This window comes from Aspergillus caelatus (assembly GCF_009193585.1).
Source record: "Aspergillus caelatus strain CBS 763.97 unplaced genomic scaffold BDV27scaffold_6, whole genome shotgun sequence".
NCBI classification, from domain to species: domain Eukaryota; kingdom Fungi; phylum Ascomycota; class Eurotiomycetes; order Eurotiales; family Aspergillaceae; genus Aspergillus; species Aspergillus caelatus.
Genome location: NW_022475269.1, coordinates 99,883 through 121,825, shown reverse-complemented (window position 1 = coordinate 121,825; position 21,943 = coordinate 99,883). Strand labels below are relative to the sequence as shown.

The 21,943-nt window shown below is 47.6% G+C and overlaps 8 protein-coding genes across 8 annotated transcripts; 2 read left to right on the top strand and 6 right to left on the bottom strand.

Moving 5' to 3' along the window:
- Positions 1-644: 644 nt before the first annotated feature.
- BDV27DRAFT_97397 (syntaxin family protein) lies at positions 645-1,823 on the top strand. Its single transcript, XM_032078101.1, has one exon. It carries the CDS (start codon positions 739-741, stop codon positions 1,528-1,530), a length of 792 nt encoding a protein of 263 aa, XP_031933133.1. The 5' UTR covers positions 645-738; the 3' UTR covers positions 1,531-1,823.
- An 8-nt stretch (positions 1,824-1,831) lies between these two features.
- BDV27DRAFT_119954 (uncharacterized protein) lies at positions 1,832-2,804 on the bottom strand. The gene is made up of 4 exons (XM_032064980.1): positions 2,659-2,804; positions 2,401-2,577; positions 2,218-2,330; positions 1,832-2,122 (listed from the first exon to the last, which is right to left on the bottom strand). Exons 2-4 carry the CDS (start codon positions 2,525-2,527, stop codon positions 2,012-2,014), a joined length of 351 nt encoding a protein of 116 aa, XP_031933132.1. The 5' UTR covers positions 2,528-2,577; positions 2,659-2,804; the 3' UTR covers positions 1,832-2,011.
- Positions 2,805-5,232: 2,428 nt separating this feature from the next.
- On the bottom strand, positions 5,233-5,661 carry BDV27DRAFT_97385 (uncharacterized protein). The gene has a single exon (XM_032078100.1). The coding sequence runs from the start codon at positions 5,556-5,558 to the stop codon at positions 5,301-5,303; it is 258 nt and encodes an 85-aa protein (XP_031933131.1). The 5' UTR covers positions 5,559-5,661; the 3' UTR covers positions 5,233-5,300.
- A 492-nt stretch (positions 5,662-6,153) lies between these two features.
- On the bottom strand, positions 6,154-7,129 carry BDV27DRAFT_97383 (DUF4452 domain-containing protein). The gene is made up of 2 exons (XM_032078099.1): positions 6,754-7,129; positions 6,154-6,642 (listed from the first exon to the last, which is right to left on the bottom strand). Exons 1-2 carry the CDS (start codon positions 7,024-7,026, stop codon positions 6,328-6,330), a joined length of 588 nt encoding a protein of 195 aa, XP_031933130.1. The 5' UTR covers positions 7,027-7,129; the 3' UTR covers positions 6,154-6,327.
- Positions 7,130-8,079: 950 nt separating this feature from the next.
- On the bottom strand, positions 8,080-8,766 carry BDV27DRAFT_119950 (uncharacterized protein). The gene has a single exon (XM_032064979.1). The coding sequence runs from the start codon at positions 8,455-8,457 to the stop codon at positions 8,254-8,256; it is 204 nt and encodes a 67-aa protein (XP_031933129.1). The 5' UTR covers positions 8,458-8,766; the 3' UTR covers positions 8,080-8,253.
- Positions 8,767-11,093: 2,327 nt separating this feature from the next.
- Positions 11,094-12,571, bottom strand: ssn8 (cyclin-dependent protein serine/threonine kinase regulator SSN8). Its single transcript, XM_032078098.1, has 3 exons — positions 12,181-12,571; positions 11,912-12,121; positions 11,094-11,856 (listed from the first exon to the last, which is right to left on the bottom strand). Exons 1-3 carry the CDS (start codon positions 12,338-12,340, stop codon positions 11,321-11,323), a joined length of 906 nt encoding a protein of 301 aa, XP_031933128.1. The 5' UTR covers positions 12,341-12,571; the 3' UTR covers positions 11,094-11,320.
- A 188-nt stretch (positions 12,572-12,759) lies between these two features.
- On the top strand, positions 12,760-15,349 carry BDV27DRAFT_97360 (calcium-binding mitochondrial carrier protein). The gene is made up of 7 exons (XM_032078097.1): positions 12,760-13,099; positions 13,184-13,264; positions 13,351-14,229; positions 14,277-14,338; positions 14,394-14,497; positions 14,548-14,580; positions 14,642-15,349. The coding sequence occupies exons 1-7, from the start codon at positions 12,970-12,972 to the stop codon at positions 15,159-15,161; spliced, it is 1,809 nt and encodes a 602-aa protein (XP_031933127.1). The 5' UTR covers positions 12,760-12,969; the 3' UTR covers positions 15,162-15,349.
- Positions 15,350-15,833: 484 nt separating this feature from the next.
- Positions 15,834-21,080, bottom strand: ubaA (E1 ubiquitin-activating protein ubaA; the record flags this gene model as incomplete). Its single annotated transcript, XM_032069715.1, has 11 exons — positions 15,834-16,415; positions 16,477-16,655; positions 16,713-16,799; positions 16,867-17,035; positions 17,098-17,193; positions 17,742-17,862; positions 17,923-20,480; positions 20,514-20,707; positions 20,761-20,846; positions 20,925-21,013; positions 21,075-21,080. 11 exons carry the CDS (start codon positions 21,078-21,080, stop codon positions 15,834-15,836), a joined length of 4,167 nt encoding a protein of 1,388 aa, XP_031933126.1.
- Between the last annotated feature and the right edge of the window lie 863 nt (positions 21,081-21,943).

Below are 21,943 nucleotides of genomic sequence, written 5' to 3'. Positions count from 1 at the left end.
TCATCTTGCACAAGCGTCCCCGGTTCGCAGCTCGTCAGATTTATACTCTGGATGGCCCTCAGCCCCGTCGCACAAGTAACAGCCAATGTAGGGGGCGATCGAGAACGGGTCGTCTTTCGAATTGCCGAAGGGATAAGAGGATGAAACAATAGCCCCGAGAGGCACGCATGAGGGGTTACACGGTGGCTGAAGTCCGCTAGGAATGTAGTGACTCGGCGGACGATTGCAACAAACTCGACGATGTATCTAACACAAAGAAAGAATGGAAATGAGTAGAGAGGTGGAGCTAGAAGTACTCGGAGAACCGGAGACAAGGAAAGGAAATCGGTAGCAGTCCTGCGGGGGACGAGTTGAGCGGACGATAATTGATAGCGATTCCACTGGATGGCGGCGGCGGCAGATCACTCCCGCGCCCGGCCGAGAACAGTCTTCCGTCTCACCCCCTCGGTCACACTTCATCTCCATCTTCATTCCACCATTACTACCATCCTTTTCACCATCATTCTGGGGTTATTCGCTGTGTCGATCACTTGGCCATAGGTGTGAGTGAGCGAGTTATAATCCTGTCCTTTCCTGGTCGACCGATCCCGTATTTGTCAGAAAAACCCCCCAGGATCTACCCGAGCCTTTGTCTTCTCCGCATTGCCTCATCAGTCAAGCTGAGACTGACTGCGACACTTCATCCGCCAATTCGCGACATATCACCTTCTCATTCCGGACCCACCGTCTTACCTCAAAATGCCGAACCCATCGCAGCTCTTTCTCCTTGCAGATCATATCAAACTCTCGCTTTTAGAACGACAACGAGCGATCTCATTGGATTTGGAACCCAATAGCCAAGACGGGGAGATCTCTCGCTCTTTGGAATCGTTGCACGACGGCATCGAGGATGTGGAGCGAGACCTCGCCCAGTTGGAGCAGGCCAACGACGATGGCGCCACCGAGATGAAAGACCAGCTATTCCATCTGAAATCGCAGTATCAAGATTTGTCGTCTCAGTTCAGCGGACACACCACCTCAGCCGGCGCCAGCGGCTCATCCCCATCGCCTGAATTCGCCAATGTCAAGTCGTCTCCTGACCTCAAACAACCTGTCCCGCAGCATCCTCCTTCAAAGTCAGTTCGGTTTATGAACTCGGCTACAGAAGAAGCCGATCTCGAGCGACAAAATCTTTTCCGGCCGTATCGCGACTCACCTTCCCCGCCTGGCGTAGACCAATCTGACATGTCGAATGAACAAATATATGATCGACACAATGAGATCATGCGCGACCAGGACGAACAGTTGGATCGCCTAGGCGAATCCATCGGGCGGCAACACCAACTCAGTATTCAGATCGGGGATGAGCTAGAAGGCCACGTCGCGCTATTAGACGGTATGGATGGTGATGTTGACCGACACCAACATCGGCTAGACGGGGCTAGAAAACGGCTGGACAAGATCCGGAGAAGCGCGGGTGACAACTGGAGCTTGATGACGATCGTCGGTTTGATCATTATCCTTGTCATTCTCATTGTCATTTTGAAATAAAGCCTAGAGCGTATAGAACCTCGGGTATACTTCACATTTTTGTGAATATTGGTCAAGGGCGAAGTCCTCTGAAAGGCGCAGGGCGTTTCTTATTGGACAGGGGTGCGGATTCCCTATGAATGTATTATCGGTTTGACTTATATTGATGTTTGAACTTACATGGTGTCTGGAGTAATCATCAATTACGGATTTGTTTATAATATGGCAACAATTGCTTTTTTTACGCCACTTTCATGCAACTCCCAGCAAGGGCTCGGGGTCTTACACCCCACCCTACACAATCTACATCTTATATCCCATATCAATATCATACACCAAATCTTATTCCTCAGGAATAGTTATACATGACATCAAGAAGAATCCCAGCCTAGGTTAATGAAAACAAGCACATCTCTTAGAACTCAGATTGCACCTTAGTACCCCAATTACGAAAAAGACGATAGTACAAAAAAAAGAGAAAAGGAAGCTAAAACCCATTCCTTTATTGAGTCTTGTTCACCGGTCCATCCCGGTTAGGCAGATGCTTCGTCTTCTCCTGTAAGTCTTTTATATCATGACCGTCACTATCAACCTCACCCCGATCTGCTTTGACCTACATATGACATTAGCACCACAATCGCCCTTGTTATTTTCTCCTTATGATGGGGAAGGAAAGGGGGGGGGGGGGGGGCAATGAGAAAAACTTACCGAAGCTTCACTGTTACTAGCAAGTTCCTGCTTCCACTTCGCCTTTCCTTCCTTGGTGCTTCTCAATTGGTCCTGCTTGTGCTCCTCGTAGGTGATGTGTAGGTCCTCTCGGTCTGGAGGTGAAAAGGTTAGACTCGTGTGCTTTCAAACAGATACCAGAACAGAGGAAGTGGAGTGACGAACTGTGATCAGATTCCTTGAGACCTGAACGGAGAGGAGAGGTGTGGAAGGCGGAGGTGACGGTATAAGATGGTCGAAGGGCCACACGGGGGGCAATTGTTGAACGGATGGTGGAGGCGAGGAAGGACATGGTCGGTTACTTAGTTAATTAGATATAGAAATTCGAGAGGATGGAAGTTTCTGTATGATTAGAGCTGTTAGCAGCAACTCTCATCATTTTGTAGAGACAACCGTTGCATGAAATAAGGTAGGAAACCTTACCAAATCAAAAAAAAGTAATCTGATCTATTGTAGAAAGTGGAAGTTTGTATCTTGCACACTTTCAATGCGGTACAACCAGTAGTATTTATAATGGTTCGCAGAAATGGAAGAGAGGGAGAAGAAGAGCCGAAGACCAGACAAATTGCTTCCTCCACTGCCTTTGTAATTCCATGTGAGCGAGTGGGTTTGCTGTCGAAAGGGAAGTCCAGAATGTCACCGATGACGTCATTCATACTCAATCCTGGTCGTTCTTGGCAGTGAGGGACATTTAGTTCATTCTTCCGTACCTTTTTCGTGGGCTCTTGTTAACTCTGTAATTGGTGATTATATGCTTTAGGGGATCATTGTAGCCTAGGTCTATCTTTTCTATTTGACGTCTGAAATTGTTGTGAATGTGAATTGGCGAGGTTGTTTTTGGACTTTTGGTGATCGTCACGGGGATGACATCACGAGCAGGGGTTACACCTCATACTGTGTATCAGGCCTTGGCAGCTTGTATGTATACTAGGACATACTTGGTTGTGTCCCCATGAGGTTGCACATATTAAAAGACCCCATTTGGCCGATGAGAGTTTAGTTAGCACAGTTCTTCACTGAGTACCTTTTCATCCTTGGGTTTTGTTCTTCAGGTGATCACATACAGATCGCCTCCGCGGTATATTCATGTCTTCTGCTAACTTTGAGGACTTCAAAAAACAAAGTCAGTTTATCGATGGCAACTCGGGCTATTTTCAAGTATTAAGAGTGTGTCTAGACAACAAAGTAAAGGATTGAACGAGCATTATTGCATCAATTATAACTACAGATAAACCGATGGATTCACATCGATTTAATCCACCACCTATCCAAAACACCCTTCTCCGATAGTACCTCGCATTCTGAACATACCTAAATACCCATACGAGTATAAAGAAAACATTCTTCCCTCTGAAATTCCACACACCAAAGTCAGGCCACCGGTTAAGCCACCGGATTAATACAGCCCTCCAGATGGAAGTATATATCCCCCATCCCCTAATCAAACATCAACAGGAATCGTCGGTTTATTCGCAGCACAAAATGAAAGCGTCATGATATTTTCACACCCTCCTTGACTATTCTTAATCGTCTTAACACTGCACGAATGGCAATTCCTCGCACACTACCAGAAGATCAGTGTCGAGTACAAAACAATACCAATGCCAGTAGTTAGATCTTCTACTTGCCAGGGATTCACTACTACATTTCATGTCCCAAGTGCCACCCCGAGTGCCCGTACTATGTGTGACATAGCATATGCGCGCTGCCCCTGCTATCTTGCGGTAATTCTGTACAGTAGGCACATAGTTAGCCATCACCTTGTTGTTCATTTCTGGCCTGAATTAACACCGTTATTTCAAAGAGGGATTTGACCCGCTACTGAGATCTATTCATTTTCCTTGCGGTTTAAATCTCCCAATTATGCCCCGAATTCAGGCCGTTGATACTTGCGGGGACGTATACTGAAGGAGGGGCGGCGTTGTATAGTCGTTTGGGAATCAGTTGTCCAAGTTGGACCGCTTGAGGCTAGTTTTATGTCCGATATTAGTAGTGCAAGGTAGTCTAGGGGAAGGGGCTTGCCACACATTGGGAGATTACTGCTCTACTGAAGGTAGTTGTTCGGGGGGGTGGTCTTTCCCCTGGGGTGTAGGCTGCTCAGGGGGCGAAGATCTGTGCCCTCCAGGGGGTACTGCCCCTGCTGGGTTGGCAAAGAGGAGGCCGAGGATAGATGCGGAGGAAATTGCAGTCATCTTCATTCTGAAACACTTGGATTGGCAATCGTGCATAAAGTAAATGTGAACAAAAGGTTACTTTCCTGGTAGAATAATAAATCTTGCTGAAGAGATCCTTATTTACCTCAAGTATGTACGGGATATATTTCTTGCATACTGGAATAGCCTCGACACTTCTTTTTTATGATTGAGATACTATAATGTCGGGTACTCTAGAATTTGATAGCGTTATCCATTATTTCATCTTTGTCATGTAGTTCAAGTTTTTAACGACTACCTAGTACATACTTAGGAAAGGTTCGAGAGGAGTGTTAATGCTGGGTGGCAATGAATATACATCGAATATGCCTAGACGGTTCACTGTACTTTGTATTACTTGACAATAGAAGCATCGGCAATGGGGCACTCGAAAGTTTACGGCTCTTTCTAGTATATAATAGCTCTCTTCCTCTAATTAATAACTCTGTCCATAAAGCTAATACATATTATCTATGCAAAGGCCGGTGGGGTTCCGAGCCGTAAAATTAACCTTACAGCGCCTAGCAGTACTACATGACACACCCAGGTGAACGACTAAATAAAATGCTTGCATACTAGAGTTTAACGAGACTACAAGAGGGGTTGTGGTGACACCCAGGCAGATTACCAGTAGAAAGCTACCTATCGACATTATCGATAATAATTGTGCTACCATCAGCTAATCTTTTTCACAAAGTATATCATCATTGGCGTCAATCGATCTGCATCTTGATCTCGTCATGCTGGTTGACCTCTTACACTACTACATGCAGCCGAGTTCTGAAACCATGTCTACTGGAGTGAATGTTATGATAAAATAGGACTGTGTCCAAAGCTATTCTCACAACTATGTTTAGGCATTACCTGCATAGCTTAGAAAGAAAAAGGCATATAGACAAAGGAAATGGGATGGAATGACGGAATGCCCAAAAACGAACGTAAACACAAGATCATACACTGCATCACTCTCCGGGAGTTCCCAGATATATCGAAAATATCCAAACGAGTCAACGTTGAAGCAAATGAAGCAAGATTGATGGTCGATTCACGACACCAAAGAACATAGTTTTCAAGTAAAACCGGTCTATGTCTCCCAGACAGACCCCGAGGCAAACTCCACATCCAGTCCATGGATTTTCACAGCCGTTAGCCAGAAGCAACAACATAGAAATGTCACCCATCACCAACCCATATACACGAAAGAAATAAAGTAAAAGATAAAAGCACAAATGCGAAAGATATGATCAAACAAACAAACACACAAGACATCCCGAACAATTCACAGGCCCAATCAATGCAGACGTATATCATTTCCACCTTTCTAGATCCCTAAAAGCATGAAAAAAATCCGACCCACCCAAAACCAACCATGGATATCAGAAATAGATGGCAAACCGCTGAGTATCTTGCAGAGTCGCCATAGGACACCAAGAAAAAACTCCGGACCAAAAAGAAATGCGCGCCAATATGGCAAATCGCCGCACTTTCTATACATCATCGCGGCCAAAACGACACGAGGTCAAAAGGACGTATTTTCCCTAACCGAAGAATAAAAAACAAGGTATCGTCTGAAATGTGAAAATGCAAAAATCGAATCGCAGGCGCCGTCGCTCGCAGAAAGTCGAAAGCATCACTCTAGATAAAAGTGCTCAAGATCGTCATCGGAGGAGGGTGTATATACAAGAGGAAACAATGATTTAGCCTTTTATCGCAAAAAAAAAAGGGAATATCGGTTTAGTCGTAAAGAGATGCGATGGCCATGTCAAATAATAAACAAAGCAACGAAAATTAAGACCCGCGGTTAGGGAATCCCGATGATGCAGAAGCCGGACGAAGTGGAAGACATGTCATGGGCGCAGGCCCTTGGCTAGTGACATGGCGACTGGTAAGATAGCGGTCCTCACCAGCGACGCTGGGCATTCTGCATCGAGGCCGGGGAGATGGACGTAGGCGGGCTGGTCAAGGTCATGCCAGTATGAGGGTTCACGATAGGGATGACCTTGCGGGTGCGGACTGCAGATGGTTGCTGGAAGTTCACGTGATTAAGATTACCGGTAACACCGGAATGGACGTATGAGTTGCTGGATGCGGGAGATAAAGAGATGGACGGTGTCACCTGCTGAACAGGCTGAATTTGATGTTGGAGAGGGGACGAATCGGGAGAGCCACTGGAAAGAGACGACCGATCTGAGCCAGCGGAATGGATTGAGTGAAGCTGTAGAGGTTCGGGTGCATGTTAGAAGACTGTCCTGTATTATACGAGGAAGACGATTTCCAATATGGAAGGGTCAAAGGGAGCCGATGCTCAGGCTGTGGAAGAACATACATCGTCCTCGGTCAGGAGACTGGGGCAGAACTCCAGGTCGTCGTCCAAGTCGAAAGACCGTCCAGCCTCGAACCTCGCGCGGAAGGCAGTCACCGCAGGAGCCTCAGCGAGCTCTCTCATGCTTTTTACACCCCGAAACTGGCGCTGGGCGTTTTGGGCGGCCATTTTGGGTCCTCGCCGAGAGCGTCCGCCGTGGTGGTTATTCGAAGGCTGCATGTGTGCAGTGGCACCGTGGTGAGCATGCTGCTGTTGCTGGTAGAAAAATGCCGACATATTGGTGCAGTCGTGGTAAATGAAACGGAAGAAACAAAGCCGTTATATCGTTGAGTCTTGAAGGTGGATACAAACAAGGGACCAGCACGCTGGAATCCTGAGGATAAACAGACTTTTAAAAGGAAATAGTAAGGAGAATGACGAAGGGTCGGTTGGAATGTAATTGAAGATAAGGGCAGAAGTAATCACGAGAGGAAAGAGAAATATTACTGGAGACGAGAAGAAAATTGAAGCGAAGGGTCGGAGACGAAAATACGTTTAGTGGTTGTGTGGGATGGGGAATCACTGATTGATGGCGGGACAAGAAGTTGAAAAGAAGACCGGGAGCGAAGAAAAAGAGCCCGGAGTGGACGGAGGCGAAAGCAAGAGGGGCTGCAAGTGTTATTCGGCTGGGGCTGAGTGAGTGGAGCATTGCAAGGGAATCATTTGTAACGTACCGTACTAGTACCCCCGGCGATCAACAAGAGTTCCCCTTTTCCGGCACATCTGTGATGTGGTAAGTTTCGTAACAGTTCCGTTCCGACCCTCCTGCGCTACTGGCAAGGTCACGCACCAGTTTTAGGGCAGGAGGCCACCCAACCAGAGAGCCGTTGGCGGCAGCTCAGTGGCAAGTCTAAGTATCAGGAGCCAATAACAGATTTCCAAGTGAATTTTAAGTGGGGATATTACAGCCACTTTGGATCAGCAGCCAATGATTAAATTCTAGAGCGGCTCGAGGCGGCTACCAAAGTGGAATAGAGTGACGTTGTAAGTTTCGCCCTAATCCTTATCGAGGGTAGATAACCTCCACCATCTCGAGACCTGATATCTGGGCATTACTTGATTGAGCATAAGTGGCTGTCGGCCAATGCCCGGCCCTAGTGTGTCAGCCTGGCCTTTAAGGCTGTACTCATTTTCTTGACGAACCAATACCCGCTAGTACGGCTACAATACGATGGATGGTATGATGGTTAGCAGGTTGTGCACCCGACTCCCTGTTGTATGATGCGTACATAATGGCTGTTGACACTGTCCTATGGAATGACGACCGGCGTACTACGGACTATTGAAAACGGCTGTGGACCTACAATCATATTTTGTTTTTGTGAGACCCTACGAAGATCGTGGCGAGTATGCAGAGGGATGACGAGGGACTACATCATATTATTGCCAATAACGAGAGAGGGGGACGGATGTGTCCATTTTGCCCTACTCAATGGAGCATATTCATTTAACAGTATCGCTATTTCATTGCAGGAGAAGGCGGGTTAAAGACATTTTCATGAACAGGATGGGGGGAAAAGGATGGAATGTGGTACCCATTTCCGAAGACAGACAAAAAGGAAAAAGAGGAAAAGGGAGAAAACGCCTACGACGACATGTGCGGGTAATGATTTGCAACATGTAAGCTCCACTCCACCCCTTTGGGTGAGAATGATTTGCTGTAATCATTCTCGGTACCTTTCCCTTGATTGAACCGTGCCACTTGGTCCTGGAAGTCTAAAGCGGATCCTTGTTTCCCCCAACCATTCATTGAGTCCATTGATAGCAAATCCTGCGCTGGCCCTCTGACTCTCTGACATCGCCCTGCGGTCTTCGCGGCTTCGACAGTTTTCCAAAGTACTCCGTAAAAGTCTATCCTCCACCTGATCTAAAAATCCCCATTGTAATGGAGCACTAACTCAGATATTGGGCGTAATAAATAACTACCTTATTCAGCCATAGTGGTTTACTGAATACAGAATGTATGATGCATACATGGAACCCAAAGCCCTTTTTCTGTTACCTGATTCATGGGGGACAAAAATTGATGGGGTAAGTTTAGGTAAATTTATTTATTTATTTGTTTGTTTTGTTGACTGGGGCCAGCAACAACAGAACCCAACATCGAGAGGCGCCCATTTTGTGCAGAAGTACTCCGTAAAAATTCGATGACAACAATAGCGATAATGCTGAAGTCCCACAGAGATAATGTAATACTGATTTCTCCCGTAAAGACGGATCTTTTCCCAGGACTTTTATACCGCTTTTAATGGCGGTGCTACAGCCACAATGTGGTCTGCCCGTCCTTCGAAACAAACTAACGGCGCTTGCTCATCATCATCAAAAAAGATAATAATAGATACGTATCTTAATTCTGCTGTCAAACGCTCCCGACGCATGGTGCCGGGTATGTGCTTTGATCTCCTGGGCCCTCATCAATTCCCTGTTAGAGTCCCCGACTCGAAAGAAATAGACGAGTGGTTGGAGGATACAGAAAACCAGTACGTTATGCGATATGCACTGTGTGGAACTACTGCGAGGTAAGCTGGCGGTTACTGGAACAGCATCATGGCCTTGATTGGGTCACACCCCCTGCAAGCCCTACACATGGATTCCTGGGGATGGGTGACTAGTACTATCCTTTTCCCGATTATCCCAGGCGCAGCATTGGGTACCCATCCGTCATTGGCGCCAGAGACTCTCACTCTGCATGCAGGACGTGTTGGTAACTTGGTGTCCATGAGCCTGAGGGCTTTCTTAGTTTCGAGACCACCTCAATACTGCGAAATGTTCCTGAAAGACGGCACCTTCAGCTCACCGCCCCTTTTGTTCAATGAGATGGGTTTCCGCCCTCCCAGCCATACACCTGCCCCTCTTTTGACTAGAACTTTGTTGATAATGTCATTATTAATGATAAGTCATATTGCGTTTATTAATTCCCGACATTATACGAGCCTTATACTTTCCATATCTTAACTTTTCCACTGCTGTCTTAGCTAGGAAGCTGTATATAAAGTATAATGTTTGTAGTAGATAAGGAGACGACGCCACAGGCAGGGAGGCAAAGAACAGTATATGTGTATAGGAGCAACTGATGCATTCGATACAGGAATCTTCACAATTCAACGACACAGACCAGGCTGCACTGCAGAACTCGCTTGTTTGCTTTTGTCTCCCGTTGATTACCCCGAATCAGCGACCGAGCCATAAGTGATCCTATAGGCCACCCCAATCTCGGAGTAAATGTGGTACATCACTCGAAGGCAACCGAAGCTAACGTACCCCAAAAAAGCAAGGGGGGTGAAACACGATCTACTCCTCTTCTTGCTGGGCAAGTCTCAGGAAGCGCCCGTGTTCCAGTCTCAACTGAGTTTTGGTGGCCAATCAACCACTGTTATCTCCCTTGTCTCCAAAGACAAGATCTCATGTACGGAGTATGTAAGTCGGTGGCTCAAGGAGTTGCGAAAGACTCACATCGACACAATTGCACATACATCTGTTTTATACTCCACTATTGATTTTAATTTTCCGATCTTATTGCAAGCGCACGGGTGGGTTTCAACTGAAGGAATAGTTGGTTCTCCTGTTTTTACTCCGTAGATCCATCGATATCTGGGGGCCCTTGGTGATCCAAAATTAAGTCGCTTCCTCTGCCCAGCCGTTCCATGGACATTGAGGCAGCCCTCCCCCCGCCCTTTCTCAACATGCTTTGACAATGCAGACTCATGACGCATTATTTAGCATGACGATCCAAAACCCTCAATTAAGCACTCGCACATGGATGTTGGACATGTCTGAGACAAGGCCTAGTCCCTCAGGAAGCACCTCCCTGCGTGCTGTGTGATACTCGAGTATGTAGGTATGTACATATGTATGTACATGCTTTACTGTACGCTCTTTGTTCAGATACAGATAAGCTGGCAATGCAGCTTATAAATCTCTTCACTTGAGATGCCGCCACAAATACCAGGTCATTGTGTAAAGTATCGCATTAAGGCAGCAAGGGACAGTCTCTATGCATGCACGTGCCTTGGATGCTTGCTAAGCTGATTATTCATCTGGCATTGGCCTTGAAACTTGACCTAGACCTTGGTGTTGCACTTGTGTTCAATCAAAGCTTCCCTCGTAGACGCATGAGTTCTTATGCCAAATCTGTGTAGATTGATCGACAAGGCATTATAAAGCGTCATGGACATCTTGGCAGCTATCTCGCGAGATGTAATTGCCGAGTATGCAGTCAATTGACCTATTATCAGCAATGGAAGCTGAAAATAATTTATATCCGTTTCGAAAGGGATGAAACAAAAAGCTGTGGCCAGTATTATACGCATTTACGAACGGCCTGAGGCCATAAATTTATGCTAGCTTATCAAATTGAAATGTATATATACATGGTTCAACATACTGAGTAAAGGCGTATCTACATCTGTTACCGTAACACCGCGCATGTTTCATATGTAACGCCACCGAAACTCCCTAAATGCAATGCAAAAGCAAAACGCTCCGATATTACTAGAAATGAGAAATAGTATAATGGGTCCATCACATAATCTCACTTGTCCAGATTCTTGCTCTTCACCATCCGGCCAAGTAGCTCCTTACAGTGCTTTTCGCTATAATTCTCCCAGATCTCATACAGAGACACCAGCTCCTGGGTGCATTCAATAACAGCTCGGATATCAACCTCACTCTCAGCAAGCCAGCCGACAAGTTTCTGAATTCGAGGAGGCGGACCAGCGCCGTTCTTATCTCCCAAAGCTGCGAGGATATTCATCCCTCCATCTCGCATCGCTCCGGCCAGTGGGGCGGCAGTCCCATGGAAGCTCGTCTGGCTCGGTTTGAAGACAACAGCAACAATGATTGCCATGACCGCGATCACATGAGGTGGGTATAGTAATGGTAGGTCGGTAAGATAATGATCATTGATTACTGACCATGCCAGAGCTACCTCATCTGATGTAAGCGATAGCTCTGGTTGGAGCTCGGATAAAGTCCGATATGGATGATGAACGATGAGCTGTGAGTTCATCTCGGATATCAAAGCGAACTCGCATTCACCTAGCTTTGACACGTCCGGGGCAATGAACTCTACCGGAAAGTCAGCGACAGACAAAAAGAAGATTATCCTCAAGGCTGTTCGTACCGGGCCAAAAGTTCCGGGCCTCTGCGACCACAAATCGGATATGTTGAGGACATTCTTCCATCTTACAAGCGAGATAGAATGCAGTGGTGACCACCAGATATGGATTGGTATGTCTTATCTCGTTTTTAGTATAAAACCGTTTGATGTATACTTGAGCCGTAGCGAGTGCTTGCTGTCTAGTTGACATCCTCTTTCCAAGCTTTATGAGTTCTGTTGAAATGTTTAGTTTAAAATTATACTTAAGACCCTTGAAGAATATCATATCTCACGTTGGCTAAAGTAAATGTTGAGCAGCCTCTGATCCGGTAGAGGAAATTGCGAATGCGCGGCCTTATCTCTCTCTCTAAAGGACTCCCGAATGTCTGCCAATCTTTCTTTCGTAAACAGCCAGTGTCGACGTTGAGTCGACGCCCAATAATTGGCAGCCATGACAGTGACAAATGGCCAGGAAAAGTTAATTAATAAAGGGTTGGAGAGTTTCAAGCAGTTCTGACTGAAATCGTTGTCATCATGAAGAACACCCGATGATAATTAGGGATGTATGTGTCATCCAAGTGCTCAGAGCTCCTGTAACGGCCGAATCAACCCGATTCTATCGGCACAAAGAAACACTATAGACAAGAAACCGCGCGCTAGAGCTACCTAATTCGCCTGTTCCTTAGGTCATCAAAATGTCGCATATGTATACTGATATCATCCACATCGAGACGTCTGAACAGGTGACCTAATGGATTTCCCAAAGGGGTATAGTTGGACTGGGTTCTCCAGTCCCGTGAGTCCGGACCGGAGTCGAGGTTTATTCCGGCGTATGTCGTAAGAGAAGCAAATCATCGCGGGTTGATTTCTCACGGCTAGCCGCTGCCCCATCCAGAGACATACCAATGTATGCGGAACCTCTCCTCTCTTTATAAACCAGCTCCACAGATTCGATGCACAAGCTATTATTGCAGTCTACTATACTACCACCCTGTTTTGACAGGGACACCTCCGCTCTCAAATCCCGTGACCCCTCCTTGAAAATAATGTCGGATAGCCGATGATAAATTTACAACCGAAAAATGGCACCCGGCGAATCCAAAGATGAACGTGACGAAAGAGTCGCGAAACTCTGGCAGAGCTTAGGTGTCCGAAAGGACGGCAGTCTTGACCTCAATGGTTTGAAAAAGGGGCTGAAAAAGATTGATCACCGTGAGCATATCATCCGCCATGATTTTGTCTTGTGCTTGCTGCGCAGCTGACTGACCCGCCTGCTCTTGGTCTGTTACCCCACAGCCCTCAAAAATGCGGATAGCATGCTTCAGAATATTTTGAAAGCGGTTGACACCAATGGTGACGGGTATATTGACTACTCCGGTAAGATCACACGCAGTGGATCATGACTTGTCTTCCCGTCGCAACTGGCTGGACGCCAGTCTCTTTACCGACCTAATGATCATCAGAATTTCGGACCTTTGTCGATCAGACCGAGCAAGGGTTATGGCAGCTTTTCCAGACCATCGATCGTAATCATAACGGTGAAATCGACAAGAACGAACTCAAAGCCGCTTTTTCCAACGCCGACGTGACGGTATCCAGCGCTAAACTGGACGCATTCTTTGCGGACGTGGACACGAACAGCGATGGTGTCATTACTTATCCGGAGTGGAGGTGCGTGCTTCATCGGTCAAGTGGACCCTGGCTATGGTTAATCCCGGTGATATATAGGGATTTCCTTCTCTTCCTGCCTGCCTACTCCAACTTGCGCGCTGTCTTGTCATATTACACGGCCACGGGAAATCTAAACCCGGAAGGAGATGTCCACATCAATGATCTACAGGGTTTAGGTACAGACCACTCGTTTCCTAAGCGTTATATCTTGGCCATAAAGAACCTTTTGTACAATATTCTCCCAGTTCACGCATTGGCAGCCCTAATCCCGTCAGCTTATGCGGAAGTCGGCGGGGCACTCAACTTTGGGGTTGCGCTTGAGAATGATTCTGTATCCTTAGACGGTGACTCCGAATTGGAGTGGCTGCCTGTACCCAGGACTGTCGCCATGTGGATGTCCTTCCGATATTATGAACGAAAGTTGACAGAGAACACTCCTCAATTAGGTTATTTTATTGCCGGCGGGATTGCAGGTGCCGTATCAAGGACAGCAACGGCGCCTCTTGATAGACTTAAAGTCTATCTCATTGCCCAGACCGGTGCGAAATCGGCAGCTGTCTGTGCGGCGAAGGATGGTGCTCCGCTGCGGGCGGCAGGGAATGCGTCAAAATCCCTTGCCGATGCTGTGAAGGAATTGTGGCGTGCTGGAGGCATACGGAGCTTATTTGCAGGTTCGTCGACTGAAGTTCGAAACGCAGACCCAATCTAATCGCCACAGGTAATGGGTTGAATGTGTTGAAGGTCATGCCTGAATCAGCCATTAAATTTGGAGCATATGAGGTTAGCTTATTAAGCTGTTTAAGTGGGCTTCTATCAGGGCACTAATATGTCATAGTCTGCTAAACGCGCGTTCGCTCGTCTTGAAGGTCATAATGACCCTAGACAACTTGCACCGACGTCGCAGTTTCTGTCTGGAGGGTGTGGTGGAATGGTGGCTCAGTACGTTATATTATCCTTATGCATGGAATCATCATCTAACGAAGTGCCAGATGTTTCGTCTATCCTCTTGACACTTTGAAGTTGTAAGTTGCCTGATGCATCTAGCTTTTGGGCATGTTCATCCAAGCTAATGGATCTTGACAGTCGGATGCAATGTGAGACAGTGGAAGGTGGTCTGAAAGGCAACAAACTCATCGCAGCCACTGCCCGAAAGGTTTTGAACAAGCATGGTATACTCGGCTTCTTTCGCGGCTTGCCTCTTGGTCTTGTTGGCATGTTTCCATATGCCGCCATTGACTTAACGACTTTCGAGTACCTAAAGCGCGGATTACTCGCACGGAAAGCTCGCCTTCATCACTGCCATGAGGATGACGTCCCATTGAACAATTTCACCACGGGAGCCATCGGCGCGATAAGCGGAGGATTCAGCGCTTCCGTTGTTTATCCACTGAACGTCCTCCGAACACGACTACAGGCTCAAGGCACCATTCTCCACCCCGCAACCTATAGTAGCATTGGCGACGTCGCTCGCAAAACCATTCAGACCGAAGGCCTCCGCGGTCTCTACAAAGGAATCACTCCGAACCTTATGAAAGTTGCTCCTGCCGTATCCATCAGCTACGTCGTGTATGAAAACTCGAAACGAATGCTTGGTCTGAGGTAAAGCAAAGAACAAACATTACGGCCTGGGCCCAGCCCAGGGATCAATAAAGGCTCAGACTTATGCCCAGAGTCTGCTCATTCCGGCTGCTTTCTCGATCTTCCAGCTTATTTCCATTGATATTTAGAACATTTGTCAAGATACCCTTTCAAGCCATTCACTATACGGCACCCCTCTCGCTTCTGGATGGACATATCATATGATCTCCACCTTTGGCTTACTGCTTTTCTCCGATAGCGGGGAGGCCCTTACTTTTCCCAGTTTTGCATAGTCTTCGAACGACTTTGCTGTTTCTCGTTCCGTTTCCGGCATCGTGAGATCTACGTTCGTGTTCTATCACATAGCATCTCGGCCGGGCTGCATAATTGACCTCACTAGCATGGCACGGCGTCGTGCCACAAAGCATATTTACGGAGTTCTGCCCATATCTTCACTTTGTTTTTCTCGTTTGTATACCTATTGGATTCCCCGACTGTCCAAATATGGGCGGCCTACTCTATATTCACATATATTTAGACCTGCGAAGGTTTTTCGGTCCATACTATTTACTGCTGTGACATTAGAACATATATTCACTGAAATAAAAGCATAATCATTCTCATTTTTAGCTCTTGGGGCACTCAAACATTAGCCACTGATATATTACGTAGAAAGAAATTCATTCTAATATTCGCGTTACTTCTTCATAGCAGCAGCAGCCCTAACCTCCTCTTCCTTTGGCAAAATATCCGGCACCGGCCCAACAGGCGTAATCGCGAACTGATTGATCTGCGTATGACTTTTTGTATAATGAAACTTGATATGCTCAAACTCCGTGGTCTCCTGGAACGCCGGAATGTCCCAATACAGATTCCTCAACCAGCGATGAATAGCAGGATATCCGGATCTGATATCACGGATATTGCACTTGAAATGCTGCACATACACAGGGTCAAATCGGACGATCGTCGTGAAAAGCCTGATATCCGCTTCAGTGAGCGCCGAACCGAAGAAGTACGGTGAGGCGTTGCTCTGGAGGTGCGCTTCGATCTTGTCGAGGGAGGAGAAGAGCGTCGTCACGTTCTTTTGGTAGGCTTCTTGGGTGGTTGCGAAACCGGACTTGTAGACGCCGTTGTTGACATCGTTGTAGATCCACTCGTTTGAGGTGTCGATCTGGCTGCGGAGATCGGTTGGATAGAGGTCGAGAAGCTTTTGAGAAGAGTTCGAGGGGAGGAGGTCATCGAATTCGTAGTAGAGCATGCGGATTATCTCGGCGCTCTGGAATGGGGGTTCTAGGTTAGTACGAGGTTGTCTGAAGAGCTGGGCAAGTTGACGTTACCTCGTTGCTTACGATACGTTGTGTCTTCTTGTCGTATAACACTGGGACGGTGAATCGGCCTGTGTAGTCTGGGTCGTTGGCGAAGTAGATGTCCCGCAGGTGGGTGACATCAGAGTGTAATGGATCTGGGGTTGTGTTTTCTCCGGGGAGCTTTTCGTCTGAGGTTACGAAGCGCCAGCCTGGAATCGCTGGTTAGCTCACTCGTTCTTTGCGTATTAAGCTTGGAAATTCCGGACCTTTCTCGCCCAGGTGCCAGTGCACAGATGTGAAGGTAATAAAATCTTCCAGACCCTTGAGCTTCCGGGTGATCAATGTGCGATGAGCTACAGACGGTGTTAGCGATTGAAAAATCTAATTGAGAACGCAAAAATAGAATAGAATATCACCCACCCCATGGGCAAGCATAGGAGACATAGAGGTGGTAACGGTCCTTCTCTGGGGGGAATTCTGCGCCTGGCTCTCTGGAGATCCAATTGCGGAAGACGGAAGTCTGCCGTTTGAACTCGCCCGATTTGTCATTGCGACTGACCCAGTCAGTGATCTTATCGGCATTACTAGTCTATGGCCATAATCTCAGTCAGAAGCTAGAGGCTAATCCATGAGCAATTGGTATAAGCTTACCGCCATACTGCGCGTTGAAGAGGGGAGGAGCTGTGCGGGGCCGACGGAGCTTCTGTGGGATGTGATGATTTTGGGTTGGGTGATAAACTGCGAGATCTGTTGGGTCCGACGCAGTGCAGAAAAAATACGAGACATGGGAGGGGATATATTTGAAGGGAGGGGTAGCGTTTTCAAGAATTAAGTAGCCATCGAGGACCAGAGCTATGTTGCTGGAGAACCAATGGCGGGGACAGCCTATGACGTTAGGCTCGCTGCTTACGGCGGAATCACATAACACCTGACAAAGCACTCGGCTCGGTCTAGATTCCGAGATTTGGAGCTTACATGTTCATTAGATGGTTGATTACTCGAACGGCTCAACATAGATAACAATCGATGACGGAGAATCCTCTAGGTTTTTCCTTTTCATTTCTCTCTTCCTTCCTTTTTAATCTTTTTTTTTTTTCTTTCTTTCTTTTTTTTTTTTTGCATTTCGTATATGTTTATCAAAGCTAGTCTACGCCGCTGAAGCACTATGGCGAACGTATACCATCTTGAAGAAGGAAAAGTCATATATCATTGTTTATAAACTTGAGGTACCATATGAGCCATATTCTAGCGTTCAGGTTTTATGTAGATCCGACACATTATTTCCTCATCTTCACCATCACATAAGGGATCTCGACATCCTCCTCAGTTGTATCTTCAGCCGTAACTTCAAAGATGATGTTCTTTTGATGCTCCGGAACGGGCTTCTTGCTGATATGCTCCACCAACTTGCTCATCCTACGTACCAACGTTAGTTAATCAATTCAGTAGAGCAGTCGGGATTGAGAGAATACGTACGTCAATGGGAGGCGGTCCTTCACCTTCGAGGGGGGATAGAAACTGGCATACAGCAAGCTCACTCCTGAGCTGACCATGCTGATTTCCAAGCCCTTGTCAGAGAAGTGCTTGAGGAAGTCCTGCAAAGGAATATCGTCCACCTCGAAGCGATCCCAGAGTTGATCGATGGTGACTTCACCCTCCTTGCCCTGGTATTTGCCCTTGGGGCTAGGAATGGGTTCACTGAAACCGAAGAATGGAAGTGCAAGATTCACAAAGCCGTTCTTATACTGTTCAATGTCATCCTTGCCGTCGATAATCTTGTAGAACTCTAGGGCCACCAGTCCAGTAACCAGCGCGGTGGTCGTCGCAATAGCAGGAATGATCTTGCCAGCTATGAATTTAGTCTTATGACGGTCAGCCTGAGGAATTTCATAGTTGTCGGCACGGAGGTTGCTAGCCGCCGTAATGAAGTCAATATGATGGTTGGTATCATCATCCTTCTCAAACTCAACTGGGTTCAAGCGGAATCCAGCAAGCGACTTCGGCGATGGCAGCGAGCCGACAAGGCGTCGGATCTCCTCGTTATCATCAAAAGATGAGCCCGCGTTTCCAGCGTTCGGGTCGGCCTCATTCTCATCTGCCTGGATCTTCACGCCAGACTTGGGAGAGAATTCAGGAATAATCATATTATCGACAACCTTGCGGTAGTATTCCTTGTCTGCTCCGGGGTTTTTGATTCCATAGTTGAAAGCGTGGAGGTTCGCTCCGGCGACGATGAACCCGAGGTGAGTGGGGTTGGAGCTATCGAACTTCAAAGGTGTTGGAGCACGCTTGGGGCCGGACCAGAAAGGCTGTCCAGAAGAGGTCTTGGAATCCCGAGGGAAGTTGTAAAGTAACTGCTGAATTGCATTGTTGTACTGACCTTCAAATTGATGGCGAGCCCAGGCGATGCAATCGTCAAAAGTCAATGGCTTGTTGGCCACCAAGAAATCGTGCAGTTGCTCTAGAGTCTGCTTCTCATTGCCAGCCTGTTTGAGCGTCTGCTCAATGTAGTTTGGCTGTGAGAGATACATGTTGACAGCCTCAGGGGGTCCAACAAAGTAGGTCTGGAAAAGATCCCTGGCCCAGGCAATGGTGTGCTCAATCCGGTTGGGGAAACTCTTCAGAGTGCACATGGGGAAGGACTTCTCGGGAGGATCCTGGGAGCTGGAGTAGGACTCGGTGATATGCGGAAGGATAACTTGGGTGTTGCCCTTGGTGCCAAGAGTGCCACTCTCGAGGAGAGGCTTGCGGAAGAAGACACAACGACGATCAACGTAAGTTCTGGCATCAACGTTATCCAGCGCGTTGGTAACCCCGTCCAATCCTTCCCAGAATTCCTCATTGAAGATATGCTCAGTGTCTTGCCCGACACGGTCACGCAATGCGACAATCTTGCCCTCTAGCTCGGGGTTCATGGCCTGAACAGCGGCTGAGGCACACTCACTCTTAAGCTTGCCAACATCCTTACTGCGGAATAGGAACTGACGGTTGAGATTGCTCTTCTCAATCTGGTCCATATCGGTAACATAAATTTTGCCTTTAGGACCAGTTCCCAAACCCATCATGGCCCAGTTCTTGAGAGTCTCACATCCAATTGCACCTGCGCCAACAAGGAACTGGGTAGTGTTGGCGATTTTGTCCTGGAACTCTTTACCAAAAACAGCAATTTGGCCATCATACCGGGTTCCAAGTGGTTTGCAGCTCTCTTCAGAACGGGTAGTGGAAGTCGGAAGCGACTCGAGCGAGTCTAGGTAAAGCCATTGCTTAACTGGGCTAAACTTTCCTGAGACAGCTTTAAGGACCTCCTGCGCTGCAACACCACCAAAGAACGCGGCCAAAGGGCTGAGATCACCGCGTGCTTGGTAACTAAGCTCCTTAATAAGCTTCTCGTCCAGTTCGACCTTGTCTTCCTGGTTTGAGGCGAGGTCGTTAGAGATCTTGAGGACCTCCTGGGCATCACTCTCGTTGTGAGGGCGAGGAAGCTGGCCATCACGGCCCTCGGCAAATTTGTGGAGTGCCTGGACACCGATGTGTAGCTGTTGCGGCCGGTCAAACTTGGCGAAGTCCGAAATCATAAGCTCAGGTTGCTTGAGCTGCTCCTCCAAGGGTTGGTAGTCGACAAACTTGGGCATCTTGACCTGTGTAAAGATACCGCCAGACTGGTACGTCCCCAGGCCAGAGACATCACCAATATGGAACGTGTAAGGACCCTTAACAGTAACTTTGCGAGGAGCAGAGTTATTCAGACCATCCATGCCCTTCACCTCAGTGAATGTCACATAGTCTCCATCTTCTAAACCGTGTCGGCTCTCGTCAAGAGCGGACACTAGACCATCCTCATCAATGCCGGCCACAATGCCGCTCACAGGCTCTTCACCTGTAGCATCACCAATGGTGAAGTTCTTTCCAAAGTCGTTAAAGAGGTAACCGAAAAGACCGAAGGTGTCGGCAATGGTGAGGTAGATGCCATTCTTGTGGCAGAAGTCTGCAATAGCAAGTTGATCCTTCAGGGGTGTGAGAGTAAGTACCACTGCCTGATAGCGTTTCAGTTGCTCCAAGTTATCTACGAGGTTGCCACCTTCGTGGACCGTGACGGGAACATATGAGTTGAGTTCGGCAACCTTAGGGGCCGTCACTTCGGCACGCGGCTTGCCGACATCTTGGGCTTGAAGGAAGAACTGGGAGGAAAGGTCTGAAATGGCAACGGGCGCGGGATCGTATAAAGTGAGAGACTTCACACCGGCGAGAGCAATGTTCTTAGCTGATACAGTTGTTAGAATCGACTGTACTGCATGCGGCCACCATCGTACATACCGATCTCAACACCAAGGCCCTTCAGTCCGACAACAAGGACATTCGAAGTACCCATGCGCTTCATAGCCTCATGTCCAAGCACATACCTGCAGGTAGAGAAGAGAAATAGTCAGTATAGCCATTTCCGTGCTGAGATATGAAAGCTGAATACTAGGAGCACTCACAGCTGTCGACTGTATAAAGATTCATCGATCTCCCCCTGCTTAATCTTCTCCACAGTTTCCTGTGGGTTGTCGACCTTCATCTCGACGTCCTAGAACTTGTCAGCGGGCTAAAAGAAAATTTAGGAATGGATGGCTGATCCTGAGGCATACCGTCATGATCTTCTTTTCCGGTCGAGTTGGGGACTTGTCGGCAGACGCTCTTCGCTTTCCCAGCTTCGCAGCGTCGCGAACGGGAATTTCGGAGGTAATTGTGGCGATCTATAAGACGAAAGTCTTGCCTTCAAGCAAGACTTTCCAACAGTGATTTGACTCGAGTCTACAGCTCCCGGCACGGGCTTAGGAGGGGTAGCGGTCAAAGTACCGGGAAGGTGGCGGTGATTGTTCTCACTCTAGGATATTGTACAGAAGCCTCCGAAAAGAGATGGAGGAGTATGAAATAAAACGTTGAGATGCGAGACTGAAAAGCAAATGGACAGAACGACAGAGAAAGATGGGGAAAAGAGACAACGTTGTTACGATGGAAACGTCTCCTCCAGTAGCGACGTAAGAGGGACAAGCTGTCGGCGGCTGACTCAGCAGTAGAGCGCGGTGATTGGTCGTTGCCCCGCGAGCGGAAGATGACCGCCAAATTGCCAATGAACTACGAAATACACCTAGTATGAGAGCTCAATTGAGGGCGGTGACGGAAATAATAATGACGGGTACAATGGGTAAGCTCTGGAGGTATCTGAAGCTTAAAATAGCTAATACTGAGCTCTAACTATAGCCCCCACCCTCTAGGACAAGTCCTGCCTCCCTCCATCAATTACATACCTACGGAGATACTCTTCAACTCCGCATCCACGCGACGCGCCGCAATATCGGGCTGAACAAAGGCAGCAGCACCCTTGGCAGCTATTGAGTGTCGGCCACTGTACATGTGTCGGTACGAGCTTCTTGGACGCGGACTTTTATACTGGCAGCGTAAATGGTCCAGCGCGGACAAAGACGGCGCTTTGAGGTAGGTTGGTCTTGCAAGA